General features: G+C 40.6%; 1 protein-coding gene across 1 annotated transcript in view; it reads right to left on the bottom strand.

Annotated features, from left to right (window-relative positions):
- Positions 1–105: 105 nt before the first annotated feature.
- AK5 (adenylate kinase 5) overlaps positions 106–14912 on the bottom strand; it is an 84394-nt gene continuing 69587 nt past the window's right edge. Inside the window, exons 10-13 of the mRNA XM_017743577.1 lie at positions 14079–14242; positions 12946–13062; positions 8899–9087; positions 106–1017 (exon numbers count right to left, since the gene is read on the bottom strand). Of these exons, the coding sequence (XP_017599066.1) occupies positions 907–1017; positions 8899–9087; positions 12946–13062; positions 14079–14242 (581 nt within the window). The 3' untranslated portion in view covers positions 106–906. The remainder of the gene's footprint in view (positions 1018–8898; positions 9088–12945; positions 13063–14078; positions 14243–14912) is intronic.

Below are 14912 nucleotides of genomic sequence, written 5' to 3'. Positions count from 1 at the left end.
GTTTTGGCAATGCCAGTACAAGACAACAGATGATGATCTGAATTTTGCATTTGAAATACTTCCAAAGTGTAATTTAAAGATGACATGAGATGTTCTGGCTCATAATCAACTTTACATATAGACTTTAATAGCTATAGTACAACTGCTGTTGACATGGATCATTACTGGATTGCACACTTGACTATACAATACAATCATCATTCTCAGCTCACAAAACTGGGAAGTCAGTTATAAAATCATAACATTCCCAGCAGAAGACAAGACTGTCTCAAAAATGGTGTCTGCTCCCCAATAATGGATTGACAGACTTCCACAACATTCAACTGTATCTTCAATTAATTTTTCTCCTTGCAATAGTGTTCTGGGGATGTGTGAAAAGCTTATTTTAACTTCTAGCTTGACTAATTCCAGCTCTCTTACAGCTACATGCTACAGAGAACAGGTTTTAGTCACTAAAGCCCAAGAACAAGCTAAGTGACACCACAAAAGTTAATACTGTTAATTAAAAGAAAATAACCAATGGGAAACCTGTATGCAATAACCCTAATGTCAGTCTGCTGGACAGTGACTGGGGTGGGTGGAGAGCTCCCTGCTGGCCAGGCACTGTCCCATTTCCCATGGAATGTGTGTGACCATGAAATACAAAGCACAGCTGCTGCTCACCTCGCTGCTTTTCGCCTGTGAAGAGCAAACACCCAAGAAAACAAAATACAGTTCTTAGAGTGGGGTTAGCATACAGAGCACTTTCTGTTGAGTGTATTGTCAGAACAAAGATTTCATCTAGAGTAACACACCACATGCACAAATTCCAGATACCTCTCAAGAAAGCAGCACTGCTTTGACCAGCAAATCGTGGCTGTGGGGGGGTGCACGTGGGCAAGGCTGTGTACACACCAGTACACACCATTACTGCATTTCTGGTGAGAAAGAAAATGCTGCCTCTTCCTTTTTCAGAAAAGAGTCAATTGTCTTGCAGATTTCCAGAAAAACATCTTCCTGTGTTCCTTCTGCATCAACCTGTGAAGCAGGAAAAAACCAGTTTTGATTAAATTACAAATTATTATCTCACAATCTAAACATTGGCACAAAAAAACAGGTCTAATACAAAATGAAAGTCATTCTGCTTCATGGTAGAAGCATTCTCATGGAGAGGAGCAGCTTCAATAAACCAGATTACTCATTTTGTTTCCACAGATTTACGTAAGAATGTCCCACAGGCTTGATTGTCTATAGCAAAGTACATTAGTCAAGTGAAGGAGCTTAAAATCTTAAGTACTCAGGTTTTGAAGTAAAGTTACACCTTCGATACAGAACAGTTGCCAAGGGCTCTTTGCCCATCGCTCCAGCCTGTTGAGGTCCTTCTGAAGGGCTGCACAGCACTCTGGGTTTTGGCTGCTCCACAGTAACTTAGCAAATCCCTGTGTTTCTGTGCATTTATATTTGAAAGCTTGGTGAACTGGTTCTGGTTTTATGACATCCTTTGCCCCTGTCTTCTATAGGGGCACTGCTTTTGTGGTAGAACTCAACTTTCATTGAAGCAATTTTTTTCTTTAACACCCCAAAGATTCAGTTTTCTGATCAAGTTATTTTTCATTACTGTACTTGACAAAAACAAGACCAATTTACTTTCCTATGCTGAGGAAGAGAAAGCTGCATTTTGGCAGTGAGGAATGACGTTTGCAGCCAGTAATATTTTTCTGTATTCCCTGGAAAATGTGAGGCAGAACTGAGCTGTTCTGAGCAATGAGTTTCACGTCCATCCCATGCTGTGTCACTTGAGGAAGCAGAGCTGTCTTTTGCCCTCACAGCAGTGACAGAAGCAGTTTTCACACTGGCTGTGTACACCACACAGATGCATCTGCTGATTATTCCTTTCCTCAAATGCCTGCTGAGAGCTTTGGTCTTTACTCAAAAGCAAGCTTCTTCTCTGCTTTGCCATGCTTAGTTTTTCATGTATGCATGACATGGAGTTTGCACAAAATTAAATGGACCCATGATAACTTTGCCAAGGGATCTTTTTCTGAACTGCTGCATTTTCATCTCCAAGTTGCTGGCTAGAATGCCAGACAATTGTAGTGTTTGAAGGGGACATTTCTGACCATAATACTTTCTGCCATCTCTTTGGTCTGCAGGAGAATTAAAGGAGTTTCATATTCAAATAAATGTATTTTTAAATAGGCCAAGAAATTCTGCTCAGATATGGTGTTGTCTTGCAGCCAGCTCCTGTACAGCTTACTGCACTCCATGTACATCTAAGTCCCTTGGTGCAGAGTCCTGTGGGGGAGTCAGCAGCTGCTCCTTGCAGAGATCCAGCAGGGACTGCAGGCACTCTCCATTGCTTGGTGTCGCTCTTGGTGGCATCCACAGATGCTGCGAAGTCTGCTCCCTGGTGCATCCTGTTGGAAGTGCTGGCACATCTCACCAGCCCATTCCACACCCAGAGCTGCAGCAGTGGATACCCAGCCTGGCCTGACTGAGCCCAGTCCCCTCGGGCCCACTGCAGGGGTAGGTGACAGTGAGAGCTGAGCTGCCCTCGGCCCCCGGGCCAGCTCCCAGGCCATGGTTCCCTTGCCTCCCTCACTGTCCCTCGTGGTGGCATTTGCTGCTGCTGCTGCTGCCACTTTTTGCAGAGCTGAGGCAGGAGCAGGCACATGCTGGTGCCTTAGAAGGGGCAGTTCTCCCTCAAGGGCTGCACATCTTCCAGAAGTGTTTAGAACTGGGGGGGTACTTACTATTAGCAAAGACCAAATGGGAGCGCTGAACCATTCTGGACCAAATGTCTACCTCCTCCAGTTACAACCAGCAACTCTCATCTCAGCTGCTATAAAACACCTTGTTTTGCCTGTCTCCAGTGCCAAGACAACTACTTTCATATGGCTATCCCACAGGAAGTACACCACACTCAGGGTGAAGGCCACAGCCATTTCAAAGCTCTTGTCTTAGTATGTATTTTTATTACCTCTTTACTTCATAAATACTTCTTCACAGTCCAACTGATCTAATCTAACAGCACAGCTGATTGCCACTGGCTTTTTGGTGACCTCTTTAGAACTGGGACTGATACTCAGGTCTAGATCTAGGGAGTTGTGATGAAGAATCAGTTCTGCAAGCATGGAAATTGCTGCCCTTTATGATGGGCTGGAACGCTGACTTCCTAACAGTAGCAGTAAAATATGGATGGGCCTAACAACAGCCCCAGTGCTTCCCATGCTGGCCTCCTAAGTAACAAAGGCCCAATTCATAAAACTAACTTAACATCGTGGCACAGAACTAACTTAATGTGCCAATAATTCACATCTAGTACTACAGTAACTTAACGATACTCTCAGCAGCTCCAGAGAGAAAACTTTGTATTTCTCTTTCCCAGAATATAACAAACCTCATAAATTAGGCCTGTTTTCAAGGCTATTTAAGGCTGGCTTCTCATAAAACAAGATCCATATACAGTTTTCCACAGATTTGAAATGTAGCTATGGCTTTTGGTAACTTCAGAGAAATTTAATGAGCTCATATGAAAAATTATTGGAGTAACCATCCCTATAGTACAATGTTGTTCGTTTTATCATTAAAATCAGCCAATTAAGTTTTCTGTCAACAAATTTCCATTTGTTGTAGGTTTTGAAATTTAGAACCCTAAACCTGTACTGCCACTGAGAAGAGCCTGACTGTCTGTAGAGAGGATGGCTGAGGACAGACTCTGGAATAAACTCACTAGTTAGAAGCTTCTTACTGAAGGTCAGTCAAGTTTAGCTTTGTTGTCACTAACATTTATGTCTTCATCATTAAAGTGTGTTAGAAAACCAATGAGAGACTGTGCAGCACCTGGTTCTCAGAGCAATGGATCAAGCTGTCTGTAAATCCACTGAAAACACACTGCCCTGAGACGGATTCACATTAGGCATGAATTTTCTGCTGTTTTATCTATAAGCCCCTGCCAATGTTTCTGATGTATCTTTCTAGATCAGTGTCTCATCTAATGGGCCACAAATCACCAAGGGGGGAATAGAGAATCACTTGTTCCTTTGTTCCCCACATCCTTATCTATCAGGGTTAATGGGTCTCTGAGAACCTTTCAAAAGATGGAAATAAACCACATACCTGCTCTCACTATTACCATTGATTGCCCCTTCTTGGAAGGGGGAACTTGTCCCTCCCCACACACACTTCTAATGGGATCACAAGGGAAGGCTCACAAGTGGAAGACTGGGAGAGGGTGGATGGTCACATGTTCTTTCATGATGGTTATGGAAAATGTGACTTCAACTGATTTTAGAAAGAAATAGTAGAACAACACTGAGGAAAAAAAAAAAAAAGAAAGGAAATAAGCACAGAAAAACGAACTTCTGTTGGACTTTGTAGGCTAAGCTTTCACAGCATGTGATCTGAAATAGTCAAAGTTTTTGGACACCCTTAATCCTCTGCTCTGGCCTGCTTAGCTTATTTGTTAGACTCCTGCCCTTTTCCTCAGGTGACTTTGAACAGGAAACTTGTATTTAAGACACCTACCAGGTGTCTTATGTTAGCTAGGTAGGATCAGGGCTGTCTTGCTTGACTACCAATGCGTTGCTCTTCTCTTTTACTTACTACCCTCCTACATACTGTCACTTCAAAAAAGCTTTAAAGGATGAGTCAGATATTAAAAACAATCTCTTTTTTTCTCCCTTTCTTCGCAGTTGTCAGAGGGCCATATATTGGAAGGGATTTACATTTAGCCATGTCAAAACACAAGTAGGTGTCTACTAAATTTTCAGATACACTTTTCTGTCCAGCTGCCTTGGAAATCACTGAGAAATAGATTTAAAACCAACGGTATCTACCTGCTTACTACTGCTATAATACATTCAGTTTCATTTAATCTAATTTCGTTAATCTGAAGCACCTGATTCCCACAGAATCAGTCAGTTTGCAGGCAATGTTTTTGAGAGTAGTGCTTTCAGCCCTTGCATTTCCAGTACCAGGTCTTTACTGAAAAGCAATCACTTGCTGTCCTTAGCAGCAGGTGGGTGTTCTGTAACTGACTACGAAAGAAATTATGGCATATTAAACTAAATCCCCAGAACATGATTTTTTAAAAAAATTATTTGAAAAATTTCTGTATTATTAATCACAACTACTTTACCTTCTAGAACACAATTTAGAAACGTAATGCCTCAGCAGAAAAGTGAGAACACTGTTGCCTTTGCCCTTCATTCTTCAGTTAATTTTCCCTTGAAAATACATACAGTTCTTCATCTCAGCAGGGTGCTGGAAGGATTGTTGTTATTTATTATTGTCAGGTTCACAGGTGTTTCATCTGCACCCACAGCCTTGACCCTCTGTCCATGCCTCAAGCCTCCACTGCTGAGCAGAAACATGAAGAGGTAATCTTGGCCAAAGTGAAATTTCCAACACAATGCTGATCTTTTGTCAGCTTCACCAGGTCACTGTTGTTGTTCAGAGGTCAGCAGAATGGAAAAATGTTCCAGTTCCAAATAGCATATTAGTTAGTTAAGAATGTACCTATGCACAATAACTCCAGGTTGGAGAAGGTCATAAAATCCTCAAGGATTAAAGTGGGAATGCTGTTACAACCATATACCTTTGTCTCTTCTGTGCAAGTAAAGCAAGGAGAGAATTCCCAATGAGTTCAGAGGAAGCCAGGTCAGACCTGAGCTTTTCTGTCTGCACAGTGTTCGTCAGGCTCCATCCAACCATGCCTTAATGCCTGTTCCAGTGCACAGAGCAAGAAAGCTCCTTCGACACTGTACTCTCACCACACCTTGATGTGGTGTGACAGATCAGTTCCTGCTCTGCTGAGTGCTCACCCAACATTAATTCCCACACCAGACCTTCTGCTGGCCTTCTGCCCAGGACCAAATTATACATTTGCATATTTAATCAGCCTGTTTCAGGACTGAAAACCTTTGGAGTGGATAGGACAAGTTAAATACATAGCACTGTTGTCATGTACTGTTCCCAGTCTCTGGAAAACTTTGTCCAACCCTAAATACACTTAAACTGGAGAAATTAAACAACACCAGTATGCCAACCCATTTTCTTGTTAAACAAGTCTATTTCTGATTTTCTTTTCTGTGGCCAAGTGGGGCTGGGTGCTACAGTCAAGCCCTATAAAACATGATCACTTATACAATTAATATTTAGAATTTAGTGGTCCTTAGCCACATGCTCCAGTAAGCTGACTAGAAAAGGTTAATACCAAGTCTTCACGGAAGTTAGTGGGATTTAGACTCTAATATTCCTCTAGAATCTCAACACCCACTCCTCTGCATGCTTAAGAAAGTGCATTGCTGCAATCTCAAGGGACATAAAGCTCACGTGGGCCTTTACTGAAGAGCTGCTCCTGTTGAAAAACCAAACCTAGGCAGGAATCAAAGATTCTTTTAGACTCTTCTTCTCTTCCTCTCTTAAACAGCTTCTCTTCAGATGCTTTGGCCACTGCTTATCCTGGGATCACAGACTGATCTGGATCTCCAAATAGCACCTTTAGGAAGGCATCACTTCCCTGAAGCTGTTGGACCCCACCAGCTTTGACTAAGAAAAAGAGTGCACAACCTCTGATCTGTAGTTACATGGAGGTCCATGGGTGATTTAAAATAAATCCATGAATGTAGGTGAGAATTTATTTTAAGGGGTCTTCAAATCATCACTGGTAAATTAATGTTGGTAGCTTTGTCTGAAATGGATAGGAAACACACACAGTTCTTCCAGGAAACAGAGTTCTAGAGGCAGCAGCATCTCCATGGGAGCATTAACATCTTCAGCCAGCGCTGGTCTGTGTTGGAGAGTGATAAAACCCACTTAGGAATGGACAGCTTCCCAAGGCTGAAAACATGTGATATTTTAATTAAAATCAGCAAGAAAAATATTAAACATGTTAGACTGCCTCTAGGTAAAGTCTCAGTCTTCTCTATGTGTGTATGATATTACAAATAACAAAATCAAGGATTATTTTAGCCCAGCCTGCACCAAAAAAAAATTGCAGTCAGAAGTTGTACTTGATATATTTGATCAGAAGTTATTAGAGTCAGTTGTTCTGCTTTCCACCTGAATTTCCTTTCATCATTCAGAGAACACCCAGTGGCTGCTGATGTCAATGCTTGGCTGTTAGTAGAATCTGTTGCTATGAATAAGAAGCTAACCCCGTGTCCTGGGAATTGCAAACTTCCCCTTGACTCTTGCTTTCTTCAACACATGTAGCTTAAACATATCCACCTCTAAAATAGGTTTAAAAGACATTTTCCATGGTAATGTTGATAAAGCTGGTTTTACAAAGCATTCATACCCAATGGTTCCACCTGGAAGATGGATGTATGGTAAACACTATATTCACCAGAAGCAAGTTCAGACAACATACAGACATTGTGAGGAAAGCAGTGTAGGCACTGTTCAACCAAAGCACGGGTATTTTCTAACATGCAAACATACAATGTCAGCTTCCCCAAAACTAATGGTAAGAGTACAAATCACATATCCAGCTCTGACCCACAGATTAGGCAAGTTCCTTAAGGAGCTAATGAGCTACCAGCTTTCAAAGAAAGACTGCATGTTTTGCCATTACATAGGAGATGGAGCAGGAACTTGCAGCAGAAGCATTAAGGGAGGGCAAGGAAAGTCTATGTCAAGTGAAATGAGGCAGATCATGAATGCAAAATCTGTGTGAAAGTATTAAGTGCAGTTTCACTCTCTTTGGGGCTGTCACTTCCCTGATGCTTCAAAAAGGGAAACACTGTGGTAGGCACAGCTCCCTGCAATAGTATACTGAGACAGAGAGCTCTGTTTTCCTTTGCATTGTGCTGTGTTGGTGTATTGTGTATTGTACTGAATTCTTAATTAGGCACATCCTTGCAATTTTGGCAAGATAGCTCCTCAAAGAAAAAACAAATAAACCACATAATTTTTTGTAAGCTTAAAGATGAAAAGTAAGCGGGAACATTTTTCTGCCACTGAGACTTTGTTTTATGTGCACTTATTGTTGGGGTTAGGAGAGGCCACAAATAAGGACTCTTCCTTTGAGTATCATTTTTCTCAGCTTTGTGTCCTTTACCCTGTTCTCAGGTCAGGATATTGGTGCATAAATTAGCTGCTTCTTTTTCTTTTGGGAACTTTGCAGAGGAGAAAAGTTTGGGGCATGTGTTTTGCATGTTTGCTACAGCCTCTAGAAAAAAAACCCATAATAGTTCCAGAAACTATTATTGAATTCTTTCGCTTTTAGGACAAGATAGAGCAGTGGGACTAGATCTTTCTGTAGCTGAACTAAGGGACAGTTTGCTATAACAGAGCAGAGAAATAAAGAAAAAAAACCCTGAACATCCTATGTAAATGAGTGCCAGCTAAGTTCACTGATGGAATTTTTCTTGCTTCTCTGTAAAGTATTGATTACAGAATAAAAAGAAGGCTTTAAATATCACATCCTGTGCAGGTGTAAATTGAGGTAATTTACTGAAATTAATATATTATTTATGCCAGCAAAAAGATCTTTCTTGTATGCAGGTCTGTTTTATTTCAGGATATACACTGTCAGATTTGAAAATTTTACTAAAGGGCTTTGGATTAACATAATCTTTCTTCCTAATTCTGAAAGCCCTTATAGAGTAATAAATCCTAATACTTAAAGAAAAGCTTTCCAGAATTTATGTTTAATAAGAGATTCTATGCAGATGAGTTATTGATTCAGGATATGTTCTCAGACTAAGGATAAATCCGTGGTTTTATTCTTTCAAACAGTGCTGTGGGACACAGAAGTTTGCAGAAGTTGCAAACAAACCAGGGAACTGTAAAATGAGAACAACTGGAAAATGCAGAAACCGTTCATAAATGGTGTTGTGTCAGTGTTTTCCAAATACAGCATGTAATTGAAGTAAAAAGCAAAAATTTAATTTAAAAGGTCAAGTAATTTACCTTGCATAACTGTGTCTTGCTTTCATAGTATGCAATCAGAGGGTTTGATGCTTGGTAGTAGCTTTCAATTCTTTCCTCAGTGGTTTCAATGTTATCAGAGTTCTGACTGCTCTGATTCCTCATCAGAAGGCGACTGCTCATGGTTTCTGCAGAGCAGTCCAGGCAGAGCACAAGCTTTGGTTCCCCAATCTAGAGACAAAGGAAAACAACAAACATTCAAAGTACTGGCCTGGTAAAACAGATTTTGTTTGGATAATACCAAAACAGTCATCAAGGAATTTATTAGCAAATAGTACTTGTCTATGCAGAAATTATGCTTATTAACAAACACTTCCCATTGCAGCAGCACTCAGAGATGCCAGAATTGAGGATCAAGGCTGTGCTTGCCTGGGCTCTACACAGAGAGATAAAGAGTCAGGATCTGACAAATTCTGGCTGCTTGGACTGAAGAGCATCAGTTCATTATTTGCTTGATGCAAAGAGTACAGGACTTATGGAATACTTGACACAGTTATATTTGTAGCCTTTTCTTCGTTCAATGCGTGAAATGGGAGTGGTAAATTATAGCTTAGAATTTCAAGATGCAGTAGCAGGAAATGTCCCCATAAAAGTGTGCCCACTTACAATGGAAATGAGGAACAACAGACAGGCTCAGGGACACCATCAAATATTCACAGGAATACATTCTATGAATTACTTTATGTCACACGGTATTTTATGTCCTCATTTGCAGTGTACCCACATAATTCCTACCCATGGTGTAAAGGAAGAATGTGATACACTTCTCTACATTTTCAAATTTCAAATTCAAGTAATTTCTAAATTCTATGAGAAGCTGACCATTTAATGCTGTTTGGCTAGTGCCAAACTAGTCAGGAGGGAGAGTCTATCCTTTCCCATAATAAAAATAAATATGGATTTATTTATTTTTATTCTTAGGCCTGGCAAAGATCATAAATAATTGTCTCTCTCTACATTCGATCATAGATACTGCAGTAGTTTATGGGAAAAAAAGAAATGGCAAGAAAGAGCAAAATGTTTTTTATGGTATTTCAGGAGAGAGCCAAAAGTTCTAAACACAAATCTTCATCATTCTTACCCTGAAACACTGAAAAATATGTGCGTCATTTAGCATAAATCTTAGAATGCACTGTCATGCACCCTGCTCAGGCACTCTCTGACACAAGATTTTGTATGAGCAAATACTGCTGGGCTGAGTCCAAAGGGAAACACTCCCTATTTTGCTCTCTCAAGCAAAATAAAAGTGTTACAGGTTCAGTGAAAAAAAAAAGGTAATTCTTCCATGCAGTTATGTATTTAATCCTTCAATGACATTCTCGGTGTTTTTCTCATTCCTTCCCTTTCCAGCAGAGATCTGGAGAACACTTTTTAGGAAAAAGTGAGAAATCTTGAAAAAAGATGACTGCTCTTCACACTAGTGACCATTACAAAATTATATTTTTACCATGGCTACAGCAAAGAAAGTCTAAATGGTTGATATGTGGAAATTGGCATTGTTATCTTTGTTGACAGCCCTTAAAGGAAAAAATATTCTAAAGGTAAATATTTCATGTCAGGCCTTCTGCACTTGACTGAGGATGTCTGGATTGTGTTGACCTTTCTACTACCCTTAATGAATTTCTAAGAGAAGCTGAAACCAAGGGATTATGTCGGACAGTTCAATGACAGGCTTTTATCTTCCCATTTTTCCCACACAGCTCAGAAAACATTAATGCTATTAGCTGTAGTAGCACTGGGTTTGGGGATTTAAAAAGCCAACAAAGCAGTTTTAATAGTGCAAGAGTCAGAGAATTAAAAAAAAGATGTGGACTTAATCAATGATTTAAACAAATGCCCTTTTTGCATAACAGGACTAGGATGGTGAGAAGTTATTTCCTCCCAGTTTCACATGAGGAGTTCTATGCTCTGTTCTAAATTATAATAGAATAAGTGGGAAATAATTCCTTCATCAGTTATATTCATATCATCATCTTACAATGAGGACAGGAAGGAGTCTACTGACTGATAGGATCAGATAACAAGATCTTGCTTGATAGACTCAGTCTGATCTGCTTTTGAAAAATTTACATGATTTTTTTTAAAAGTTGTAGCATTGTTATCTGGAATTCAAAACACCAGAATTATCTTTCTTCCAAACTAAACCCCACAAAAAGTGAAAGTAATCCCTTATCAGGTATTACAGCAATTTTGGCTGCTATTTTTTCTTTTGTTAAATTACTATTTTCCTGACACAATTTAGCTTAAATGATACATACCAAACAAGTCTAATGTTTTGGGTCTTTAACTTGTCCTACTGGGTATTTCCCACCTGGTGCTGGGGAATATATAATTTAATAATGTTTCCTCACCTTGCAGAAGGGAGGGAACAGAGGGAGGGAGGGAACAGAACATAATTCTCTAGAATTATGGCTGGGTAAAAGTACAATTGTATCATAGAAGGGAATTGGGCAAAACTGGCAGGACAATAAGCTGTTTCTACATAGCTCATTCTGTTTATGAGTCAAGCTTTGAAATACAAGCATTATTCTTGATGTCTTGTAAATAGAACAGGTCTTCGTTAACAATTATAAAGCTTTTTACATATCATGTAGATATATAGCATTATTCATCTTCACTTTGCTGCCATTAATTAATAAGGCCTGATGTGCATCTCTTTTCATTCAATTATAATTTGAGAACTTCTCATCGCCCTTTGGAAAGAACCGCAAGCATTATCTCAAAAATGACTCATTTAAAAAATCTTCTCAGTCTTACTGAGCAGCTCACAGCCAGCCAAGCTCACCCTGTGAAAAGTGGATACAAGGCACAGCAGGGGTGACTTAGCACATTCAAAATGGTCACTTGAGGCCCTTGTCTTTTACTCCAAATACCAAATGCAGTTCAGGACTACAGGACCTTCTGTTGCTTTCAGGGAAATGTGAGGGGCTCTGCTTCAGCACTGGATGCATTGAGAGTTATTTGGCTGGCAATACCTCAGTCCAGGACACTCCAATCTCTAAATCCCACTTCATAACACAGACCAGTGTCCACAGGACACGAATGTGTATGCCTGCCAGAGAAACAGCACTGCTGAAATCGTTTTTCCTTAGACACAAAATGAAAGAAATCCCCAACATCTCTTTAATAGTCTACAGCATTTTATTAAAGGGACTAATAAGTCAACATTTCCATGAATGGCTTCTATAGCAAATCACATTGCCCATTATTTTGTCTGGCTGCTGACGTCTAAATCTTGCTAGGCTTTTGTGGTAATCAACTAAATAAAGCAGCTAAAGGTTCAGTGAGAAAACAGGGGATTAGTTGAAGTTTTATTACCTTGCAAACTTGTTTAGGACGTTTGTGGAGTGTAATATGATGTAACATATACTAACTATTTTCTCTAGTTCATTACTTCTTTTCTCCTAAACCCTGGCAGATTCATTCATAGGCTTAGACAGAGTGTTTTCTGCAGACTGAGAAATGCATGGCTGAGACTTCTCACTAGGTCTTAGCACATACTGAGGAAATCGATAACTCTCGGAACTGCCACGCAGGCACTTGCAGAACGCTCTTTTTATGGCTGTGCCACCTGTTACTCATCACCAAAATTAAATCTGTGTTTGGCTGTTTCAAGTGGCAGGAAGCTTAAGCAGAGCTGGCTCACTGTTAATAAATATTAACTGTGAAGATACATACTTTTATGAACCTACATCAGATAGTGCTTGATCAGTTTTTCATAAGAAACAGCACCATCTTCTAGAACCAGAAAACTGGTTCTAAAATGATGCTTTCCACTAAATGTGAATTGTTTCTGGTTTACATTAAATTTAGGTAAAATCAGCCTTTACTTCTTGTATTCTAGAGTCTGTGTAGGTAAGGGCAAAAGCTAGATTTGCTATACTGATGGGGTGCCAAAATTTCAGTGATCAGCAGCACAGCTCTACTGGATTGGCTTTTTACATGTCCCTGCTGCAATCAGCTGAAGAGAGGGACCCAAGCAGCACCAGAGTTACAGGAGTTATAACACCATTACAATTGTATGGTCACCTTGCTCTCAAACTCTTCTGCATCTTTCAGCTCTTGGGGATACCCATCGATCAGGAATCCTTTTGTGTCCCCTAGCTTGGAAACCATGGCTTCCTTCAGTAGCTCTAGAACAATACCCTGTAAAGGAAAGAGAGGGAATTAGTTGGTTAATTAGTAAGGTTGATACCTTACTTTGTTACACTGACTTTAGTCCTACACCCTTGAAAATGGCCCTGTTTGGCTATAAGTAAGTCCTGTAAATGAAGGTGTTTTTCTTGTCCTGCTGGTAGCAGGGCACCCTGCTTTTTCTTCTCTCAGGACCAGCTATGCCACACAAATCTAGTGTTGCAATCCATCCAGGATTTCCCAAAGTGCCCTCTAGATAGCTCAGAACATTTCCTGGTTTCAAAATGAATGTTAATATCTAGAATGAATGTGAAACTCCAGAGTACTGTTGCAGCATTTTCCAATCTGATTGCATTTTGCTATGTCACTGGTGTAATTACATTACATGGAAAGTGACCCCATCTGACCAAACACACTGAAGAGCAAAGCAATCAAAATCAAGCCTGAGCACAGATTTTAGTTTCCCCTGAGCAGCATTTTCCAGTATCTTTCATTAACAAACACATCCTCTGACCTAGCTGCACTTGCTGAAGAGCCATCAAGAGTTGGGACTGTGGACCTGCCATGTAAAATCAGGTCCATCTGAGAATGACACCCTCTGCCTTCACAATCTCCATTAAGCTGCAGTCCAGCTACTCTGGGATGTCAGCCAGCTCTGCAGAGAACTGCTGCAGGTACTGTAATTTAAAATAGCTGCCAGGACAACTAACTCTGAATCTGAAATGTAACACTATAAAAAGGACATAAAGTTTCTCTTTTCTGTACTTATATTTACATTTTGCAGTGCATCTGTCTCACTGTATTTCATGTCTAATTTATTGCCTATGTGAAACATAAAGAAATACTAGCACTGAAAGGGGAAACAAGTGTCACAGGTTTGGGAATGAGGAAATGTCCCCCTCAGGTTACAGATTAATTTTACTGAAACGGGAATTACCAGCTCCAGTATCTATTTCCACTGTTTTAGACAATATACCTACCACGGCCTTTGTTTAACCATTAGGACCCCAAATAAAACCATCACTTACACCAGGCACAGGTTCACCAGACTCCACGATGTCTTTGATCAATTTACTTCTCTCTGATAATGACAATAACTCACTTTGCAGAAGGTCACTAGTGGACAGGTGAGTAAATCCGTATTTCTTGGCTAACTGTTCACATTGGCTGCCTTTGCCAGAGCCAGGCCCACCTTTGTGAGGGAAAAAATAACTAGAATCAGAAAGAACAAAAATTTTCCAATTCTCACACTGTAGCCATCATGAAAATGGGAGGAAATTGATGAAACTGACTATTTTGCAGGGGTTTTTTTCTAGAGAAAGTCTCTACAGTTGAACAAGTCGTATACTTCCCTTCTGATACAACTACACTGATGACTCAAAAATGTGTATTGAGTTTGAAGGAGTCACAACAGTGTGAAATCTCTCTCACAGAGGAGAACCTGTTCCTAAAACACCATCAGCATGTTAAGAAAAACATGGAACAGCCTGTGGAAAAGGGTGTTTGACTCAGTACACATCCATTTCGACAGCTCAACAAATAGTAGCAAAATAATGTTCATTGCACCACTGTGAGGGAAATAATGATCTCCCACTTGCTCATTATTTCCCTCATCCTGGCCCCCATCCTGCTCACAGGAGCTGTGGGAGACAGTGGGCAGGAGAGGCAGGGCAATCACCCAGGGGAATGCTGTGGGTGTCCTGGCAGGAATGGCACCTCGAACCTCCTGCTTCCTTTGGCCGCCGAGCAGCCTCCACCTCAGAGCCCCAGAGCCCGGCCTGAGCCGCTCTGCAGGCGCAGCCCTGTCCCAGCTCCGCCATGGAGGCGGCTGCTTCTCCCCCCGCCCCCCGGCCGCTGGGCTA

The sequence above is a fragment of the Corvus brachyrhynchos genome, unplaced genomic scaffold (genome assembly GCF_000691975.1).
Source record: "Corvus brachyrhynchos isolate BGI_N302 unplaced genomic scaffold, ASM69197v1 scaffold48, whole genome shotgun sequence".
In the NCBI taxonomy this organism is placed as follows: domain Eukaryota; kingdom Metazoa; phylum Chordata; class Aves; order Passeriformes; family Corvidae; genus Corvus; species Corvus brachyrhynchos.
Note: the sequence above shows the minus strand (reverse complement) of the source record. Positions and strands in the feature narration are given on the sequence as shown.